The sequence below is a fragment of the Panthera leo genome, chromosome B3, assembly GCF_018350215.1.
Source record: "Panthera leo isolate Ple1 chromosome B3, P.leo_Ple1_pat1.1, whole genome shotgun sequence".
Taxonomy (NCBI): Eukaryota; Metazoa; Chordata; class Mammalia; order Carnivora; family Felidae; genus Panthera; species Panthera leo.
The window spans coordinates 124,963,183-124,971,458 of NC_056684.1; the positions used below are offsets into that span (position 1 = coordinate 124,963,183).

The window sequence follows — 8,276 nt, forward strand, 5'->3', positions numbered from 1 at the left end:
GGAGGATGGACTGTAGAGCTGGGATTTAAAACTAGCACCCTTCACCTAACTTTATACTGCCTCCTGCAGCAAAGTTGAACGTTCATCCCATGGAAAAATTAGGGATCAGTCGCGGATTGAAGAGAGTATTTTAAGGGAGGAAGGAAAAAGTATGACTACTAAAAACAACAACAAAAAGAGGGAGGCAAACTCACAGTTTTCAGTTCCATCAGAACTTGCTCATCAACTCCATCATCCAAAAAGATGTCTCTCACATCATTAATAACATCTTCAATCACAGATCTGTACAATTTAGGCTTTAAAGGAAAAATAAAAGACTTGAAAAAGATCATTTTTTACATATTAAATGTATGACACGTTTTCACAAATTCAAAACAAATTAAATATAATCGTTTCTCCAAATATCTAAAACTTATTTTAGAAGATACAACTTTAAAGATATCACCATCTTAACAAACCTCATTTGCTTCAGTTAAAATGAATTATTTTATGACTGCATATTTTTTTAAAAGGCGTAGACTACTTAATGTAATTTGTATGGGAAGATCCTTACACATACAAGGTCCACACAATTTCCAGTTATAATTTCCTATGTTGTTATACTCAAAGCACCTAATGTGATCCAATAACAGCTTTATGGGTTGCTATGTCTGGTTCCCATTATTCTTTCCTTTGTTTGACTCCTCTTCTATCTCAGAACCTCCTCATTAAGCTTTAAACTAGAGAACCTTCATCCTACAGTTATTTGTGACATCTGCAACCTAAAAAACATTCAAATTTAAGTATCACCTAATTTTTTGTTGTTGTTGTTGTTGTTATTAACCAGTCTGTGCCTTTAAGCTACACCATTATACTGTTCATATACCCACACTAACAGGTCTCAGAAGTCCCAGAGAAACAAGGCACACTGATCTCTTTCCCAAGATTTCTTTCCTTCAACCACTGCCCAAATGATATTATGAAATAGAATCATGGACAGCCTCAATGTTTGTTTTTTAAATTATTATTACTATTATTGTTGCTATTTCTTGGGAGGGGTTGGAGGGAAAGATGACTTCTAGAAAGTTGCCAGAAGAATAAAATGATACAGATGTGAAAGCACTTTCAAAAGCATAAAGTATTTTTTAAAAATCAAAAAAGGTGATAGACAGTAATTTGCCCAACCCACATCCTATTTTTAACATGTTAGGCAAAAAGTTTGCATGTCAGTGGGACAAAACTAGTGGTGCCTCATTATAAATCCTACCCATTATCACACACAGTTAAGATTATCAGACTTTTTCTTTTAATGTTTGTCATTTGTGTTTTATATCCTGCTTATAGTAAAAATTACTGGTTACCCAATAAAACCAAGGGTTTGCTTTCATAACCAAAGCTCAAACAAATTTAAATGTTTCATTAGCATCTCTATCAACAACATGGTTATCACAGGAGAACCCTCTAAGAAAATGTGTCCTTGCAATGCCCAAAATATAAATAATGAGTTCCTCTGTACAATTTACCTCAAGTATTAAAAATTATTCGTTCCTCTTCATTACAATCAGAAAAACAATTCACATATCTGGGTTCTCACTTTTGCTATTCCACTCACTAACCTTTTATTTTGCCAAATCTGCCTCTGTGAACTTTAAATTTTCACATGCAAAATGTAAAACTCTACATGGCCTCCTTATGTTTAACATTGATTCTATATATAAGGAAAGTGTAACTGACTATGGGTATCACCTTATCCATGGTGACTTAACCACTGAATTACAAAAATAACATTTAAAAAGTCGTTTTATTTTAAGCCAGCAATGATCCTTAAAGCATTATAAAGAGGTGGTGAAACTTTAAATCGGTACTCAGAATCTTAAATTGATGATGAAAATTATTTTTTCAGCCAATTGGATACTTTGGTGTTTTCTGAAGTCAATCACTCCTAAAAACCTCCAGCTTGGAGATCCAGGCATTTACAAGTACAAAATTTGTTTTCTTCAGGTACTCCCCATTTAATGAAACCATTCTGTTTTAGGATTTTGCTTATGTGCAAAATCACCCACAACCTGACCATTTAAAGGATTCTTAAAAGCACTGTAGCTGAAAGGAAATGTGTATTCTTCATGAAGTATAAACACACAGAGAATAATTTAGCATTATTGTTCATAAGTTGATAAGCCCTCAAAATACCGATGTTTTTAAAAGCATGGAGGTACAAACACACAATTTGAAACAAGCAATTTCCAAGTTATTATTTAAAATGCTAAACCTTACTTGAGCCAAAATTTTTGCCTTCTACAAATTACCAAGTAATTTAGGTTTGTCCTGGTTTTCTTAACACAGATATTCCAAACTTAAAAACTGGTAAATGAAAGAGCCAAGACAGTGGCAGTACCCAATGATTAATTAGAAGGTTCCTTTCAAAGTGTTAGTCTCCTGGGGTAATACTGGGAAATAAATTGGATTAACTTCTGTATGGGATATCGATATGCAATGAAACAGAAAACACTATCTACTTAGAATTTTAATTTTTTTCAATCCGGTTTGCACTAAACTTCTTCACTCTTACTACTTACAATTCCCTTATAGGTAAATGTACCGTGGGCATAAGGTCCTATGTTGAAGCTTTTAGGCACTTAACTATTTCTTCGAAAAGCTTTTTGTCTCCAACACTTAATAGGAAAACATGACACATCAGAAGCTTTGTTTCTAACATATTTTCTGAATACTTAATGATCAAAACACTACCAAAGTCCCCTGAAGCCAACAGTTAATGTAGGAAGCATTTTTTTAATCCCCGTCAATAACGCACTTATTTTCCAATACAAAAACGATTTGACATCTGAGCTACAATTCTCTTTAAAAGCAAAAATAAAAATAAAATGAAAAGAATGGACACCAATTCTATTTTCCCCTAACAAAGACAGGAAATCCTAGCTACTGCATCAAAACAATAAAAAACTTGGGGCTCTGAGAGCGGCCCTGTTGGGTGCGAAATAACAGGGTAAGGAAAGGACCTAGAAATAAACTGAGCTCTGCACGTTCCTGCCTCTCGCCTCGGGAGCACGCACCTCCCAGCCCCGCTCTCAGCAGCTCTCACTATTTAAAGCCGGATCTAGTGTTTAAATGGAGAGGCGGTGACGTAGGCCTGAAAAGCACCTTCCCATCCTGGCAGAGTCTATATTAGAGAGCGGCAATGGCTCTATATAAACAGGGCAGCCAAAGGGAGGAGGACCACAAGGCTCAGGGACTGAAAAGCAGGGTAAGCGGCCGCAGCCATGATGGATCGACCCGAGTCGCCAACGGTACGGAGTCGGGCGGCCGCGGGCTTGTCTGCGGCATTTGGGACCGGGCAAAAACGTGTTTTATTGTCAGAATAAAAATAAGAGTGGGGTGGACTAGTGATCATATTGCGTTCGTGACTGAAAAGGTTATTTATGTGACTGCTTTTTGCAAACCTACGTGATCGCAAGTAACCAAAAAGGGTCAATGGGAGAAGTAGGCAAATTTCAAGGCGAAAGCGGGGGCACTTTGACCACTGTAGGTTCTTGTTTGCTTTGGTGCTTTTGCTAGTGGAAGATACGATGGGGGTTTTGCTTCCCCTTCGCCATTTTACCGATTCGGAAGGAACCGAGATAAGTGCTTTTCAACCTTCGTCCTTTTTTTTTTTTTTTAAAGAAATATAAAATGGCCCCAGTGAAGGCTCCCTAAGCACAACCGCCAGAAACACCCCAAGTAACCCCCAAAGTAGCCGTTCACCTTCCACCGCATTGAAGTGGACCACGGTGGGTACTGGGGACTCGCCCAATTCCCCAGACGCGGTTTTTGTTCTGAGGCTGCTCCGGGAGCCCTTCTCGAGCCAGTGTGGCCGGACCCGTCTCGGGGGGAAGCGGCGGTTTCCCACCCGCCCTCCCTCCCGGCGGCCGGGGTCTGGGGCCAGGGCCGCGCGCTCGCCCCGGCCCAACGGCCTTCGAGGCCCGGACCGCCCCGCGGCGGCCCCAGGCCCCGCCGGCGCCCCCGCCCTCCCCGCCGCTGCCGCCGCCGCCGCCGCCGCGAGCCCGAGGCGCCCCCCCGCGCCCGCCGCCCCGGCCCGCTCCGCCCGAGGCGGGAAGTGGCGGCGGCGGCCGCGCGGGCGGCTGAGGAGAGTAGAGGCCGGGAGTCGCCGCCGTCCCCGCCCCCGCCCGGTCCGGCCGTTGCTGCCGCCTGAACGAAGCCCCCGCCGGCCACCAAACCACGTCCTTACCACGGTGTTTGTATTTGCCGAGTTCGCCATTTCCACACACAACACAAACAAGAGGGGGGCAAGCCCGAGAAAACAAGATAAAAACAAAACCAAAAAAGAAAAAAAGAAAACCAAAACACCCGGAGGGTGGCCCAAGCCACCGCAAGACTGGGGGTAAAAATTTCAAACAAAATCGGATCCTGAAAGAGTAGAGGGGAGCGGTGAGAGGAGGAGGAGGAGGAGGAGGAGGGGGGCAGTCCTCCCGGAGCTAAAAAACCTCGAGAATCGCCCTTAAGAAAAAAGCCACGACCCTCGTGGGGTCCGGGGGGCGTTGCCCGCTCCCCACCCCGCGCCAAGGAGGGAAACCACCACCGGTCGCCGCTCCCCGCGCCGCCGCTGCCGCCACCGGCTGCAGCTCCAGCCGTCCGGTCCGCCCGCTTCTCCCCTTTATATAGTGAGCCAACGAGCTGCGCGAGCCGCCGCCGCCGCCGCTGCCGCCGAGAGACAGGGCGGAGGGGGAGGGAGGGGCGGAAAGGGCGGGGGCAGAGGTGGGCGGGGCTGAGCGCGAGACACCGCGAGAGCCGCGTGCGCAGGCGCGCCGGGGCGGAGGCCACCTTGGGCCGCGTCGTCACGCGCCGTGGAGAGCGCTGGGCGGGCGGAGCCTTGTGGCCTGGAGTAGTGAAGTCGCCCCGCAGGTTTCCCAAGTCTCGCGTGATCACGTGGTGGCCCCCACAGGCGGAAGTGTCCGACAGCTCTTTTGGGATAAGGGGCTTTTAAAGTATTGCTGGAAGCGACGTGCGTTCTGGTGACACTCGAGTTCAAAGCTACCTGGGACCCCTCCTGTCAGGTGTTTCTGCATCTCCCTGAGCTGGAGGAGCTAAGAAATATGGAAGGGGCACTGGCAAGCTGCCTCGCTAGCAATGGCTGCGGCGGAGGACTAGTCACGTGACCCCGCTTCCGGTCCCGGAGGCGCTCGGACTCCGGGCAGAGTTTTAAATGCGGAGTCATCTCAAGGGAGTGAGCTAGTCTTGTACTTAGAACTCCGAGGCTTTCGGTCCACTTGCGGAGGGTGGGCCTTTGGCCTGCGAAATTGTGTGCCTGTTCCTAAAGGGGAGGAAAGCTGGCTTGGGCCCACTGTTAACACATTTCAGAATTAGTAACCTCTGAAACCGGCTGAGTTGTCTCCCCCAGTACAGCTAAAAGTCTCTGGGTTTCATTTCCCTCAAGGTTCGTCCACCTAGTAGACCGTGTACTTTAAGTGATTTGTTGCGGTAGTGGAAATGCCAGAAACACACAACAATGAAACATGAGCCATCGGATTGTGACAGCACCATAACGTTCCCCCCTCCGTTGTTCTGTTTTGTTTTTTTAATACTGCCCAAATTCTGTGATTCCACGTGGACTGCGTGCAGTGACTAACACCTAAAATACTTGCCCTTGACCCACCAATTCTCGTGGCCTCTCGCTGTGAGAGAGCCGGCAGAAAAAGTCCATGTCTTGGGAGTGTAATTAAATAGGCGTTTGCCCTGCTCTGCTCAGGCAAATCACGCCTTTATGGCAACATTTCACGCAGAACAGAGAATGCTCTGTTTGGAAGGCAGAACTCACAGTACCTAATTCTCTTGTCCGTAGGAATTTTGAGAGACACGCGGAATGTAGTCTGGACAAGTGAAGGAGTTTATCCTCATAAAGCAAAACGAAATGTCACAGTTATATGCCTCTGAATGCAGATTTGGAGAATATCAAAGGCAGCTTACCAGAGAGGAAAATATGCGACCTGCCAGGACCTGAAGGAAGAACTTAGAGAAAGCAGAGCCATTAATACTCAGAAAATGGGAAGTTGTCGGTATGTTTGAGATGGGCAGAGAGAATATCAAATAATTTTGAGATTTCTTTTAAAACCTCCTGACCCTAAATTCTTGCCTTAACACTCAGGTGCATTTCACTTCCCTGCACAGCTGCCTGTTTGTTGAGGAAACTTAAAGAAAAAAGTCATAGGAAAACAGTGCTCTTGATACATAAAAATGGGGTTCCATCAATATTTGTAATTCATTTAATATTCAGGTGACCATTAGCCCGACAAGTTATTCTAAACAGTACAGACCCTGGTAAATTTCACCGCTTATTATTTTAAGAGGACTCCTTTTTACCTCATTATGTGTACATACTACCGAATAATTTGCACATGGAATCCCTCTCCTTCCACCTCATTTTCTTCCCTAACCATTTGGTATTAACTAAATGATAAGATGTTTTGTCATCAGTTAAGATTAAGACCACTGTATACAGAACGTGGGTTAGAATCTAGATTTACTCTCCATGGACTTATTCCCAGGGGTATTAGTGACAGTTATATTCTGATTGAGTCTCATCTCTGAAGTAACAAAATATAGTCTTTGGATTAAAAAGGCAGAAAACCCAGCCTTGCACTCCTTAAGACCTTCATACTTCCTAGAGGCTCTGAGATGGCCTCTTTCACACATTTTAAAAGCACTTGGCTAATTTTTACCTAGAACTCTTCCCTCTCCCTCCAGTGTGCATGGCACCTAAGTAACCACCATATATTCCGTTCCAGTTTACTGTTTTCCAAATGCTCATTTAGTTGTAATATGCCTCCAATCACTATATATGTGTGCCAGCCAGCTTAATTTCAGGAAGAGATATTACCTGATCTTGCACCAAAATAGTCGGTGTGAATAATTTGAAGGCCACAGCCATTTAATTCACAAAACTGGAAATCTGTGAACAGAAATCTCTTCTCACGTAAGACTAGATTTAGCATTATTTTTAAATTGTTTTTATATGAACTTTTTGGGGAGGAGCAGAGCTTAAATATCTTTTCTAATTTTAGTACTTCTTGTACCATATATGAAGTACTTATACTGCATTATCAGTTTGCAAACTCATACTTTGTAACAACTATATACTTAAACAGATACATAATAGTCCTCTCTTTCTTTGTGATGAATCTTTTTTTTTTTTTTTTTCAAAATTTACTGGATGAGAAAAAGTTACTTCTTTTTAATGTTAATATTCTGCCTAAACCACTGGATAACTGCCAAACAACAAAAGCAAAGGAAAAATGTAGTGCATGAATTTTAATATTAAACAAAATGACACCAAACCTTGTATGCCCAAACATTAAAATGTTTTACTGTCCACATGACTATTTTAACAACAATGCCAAGAAAGAAAAAAATCTAAAAAGATTGCGCCTGGAAATTAGATTGCATTAAAATCTCATTATATAACTTACCTGCAGTCTCCATGTTCTTAAAATAATAGATCAGTAAAGCTAATTCTGGCATATTTAGGCATCACACAGCCCTTATATGCTCAATAATTTTGGGCACTTGTGGAGAATATAGAAGTGAAGAGGAAAGATCTTGTTGCTCAAGCTTACCAATCCTAATGAAAGCCCCTATTATAAAGTTAGTGCATAGTTACAGCATTTATTCAAGATCTTAGAAGCACTGATGTATTTCAGTCCTACCAAAAAAATAATATTCAGAGTTCACCTATTTTTTAGGCTTTTGCAAGACAACAACAACAGCAAAAAACCTGTTGGTTTCCATATGCAGTGATGTTTGATGTAGTATATAAAAAGAAATAACTGTTCACACAAGTTACTTTTATACACATGAGGTGGAGATTTTTTAAATCTTTTTTTTTAATGTTCTCTCCCTCCCTTGTAACTTATAGTTTAAAATTGCTACTCCATATCTTAAAACAGCAACTAACTTGCAATTGTTTTTTGTATATGGAAATATAAGTTAGTTAGTGGTGGCTTAGCAAAAATAACTTAGTGCAGAGTCTGTGCAATCAAGTTTGACAATGCGATTACTTTACTGTGAGACCTTCTGCAGTAACTAAACCTCTCTGTGCTGATAAGATGAAATAGTAACCACCACCTATGATTGTTAGGAAGATCAAGGGTACTAGAAAGTGTTTTGATAAGTATTGGGTGGATGTATTTATTATTAATGGTAAGTGTATTAACAGCTACATCAAAGTAGGGGGAAGGTCTTTTTAACTCACTTTGTAGAACACTAGTATGAGATTTTAATAATTATGC

General features: G+C 42.6%; 1 protein-coding gene across 5 annotated transcripts in view; it reads right to left on the bottom strand.

Moving 5' to 3' along the window:
- GTF2A1 (general transcription factor IIA subunit 1) overlaps positions 1 to 5,791 on the bottom strand; it is a 44,979-nt gene extending 39,188 nt beyond the window's left edge. The window contains exons 1-2 of one of the 5 annotated variants that reach the window (XM_042943984.1): positions 5,648 to 5,791; positions 195 to 296 (exon numbers count right to left, since the gene is read on the bottom strand). In XM_042943984.1, coding sequence (XP_042799918.1) covers positions 195 to 296; positions 5,648 to 5,695 — 150 coding nt within the window. In that variant the 5' untranslated portion in view covers positions 5,696 to 5,791. The other 4 variants (XM_042943985.1, XM_042943986.1, XM_042943987.1 and 1 more) reach the window with 4 other exon arrangements.
- Positions 5,792 to 8,276: the final 2,485 nt, after the last annotated feature.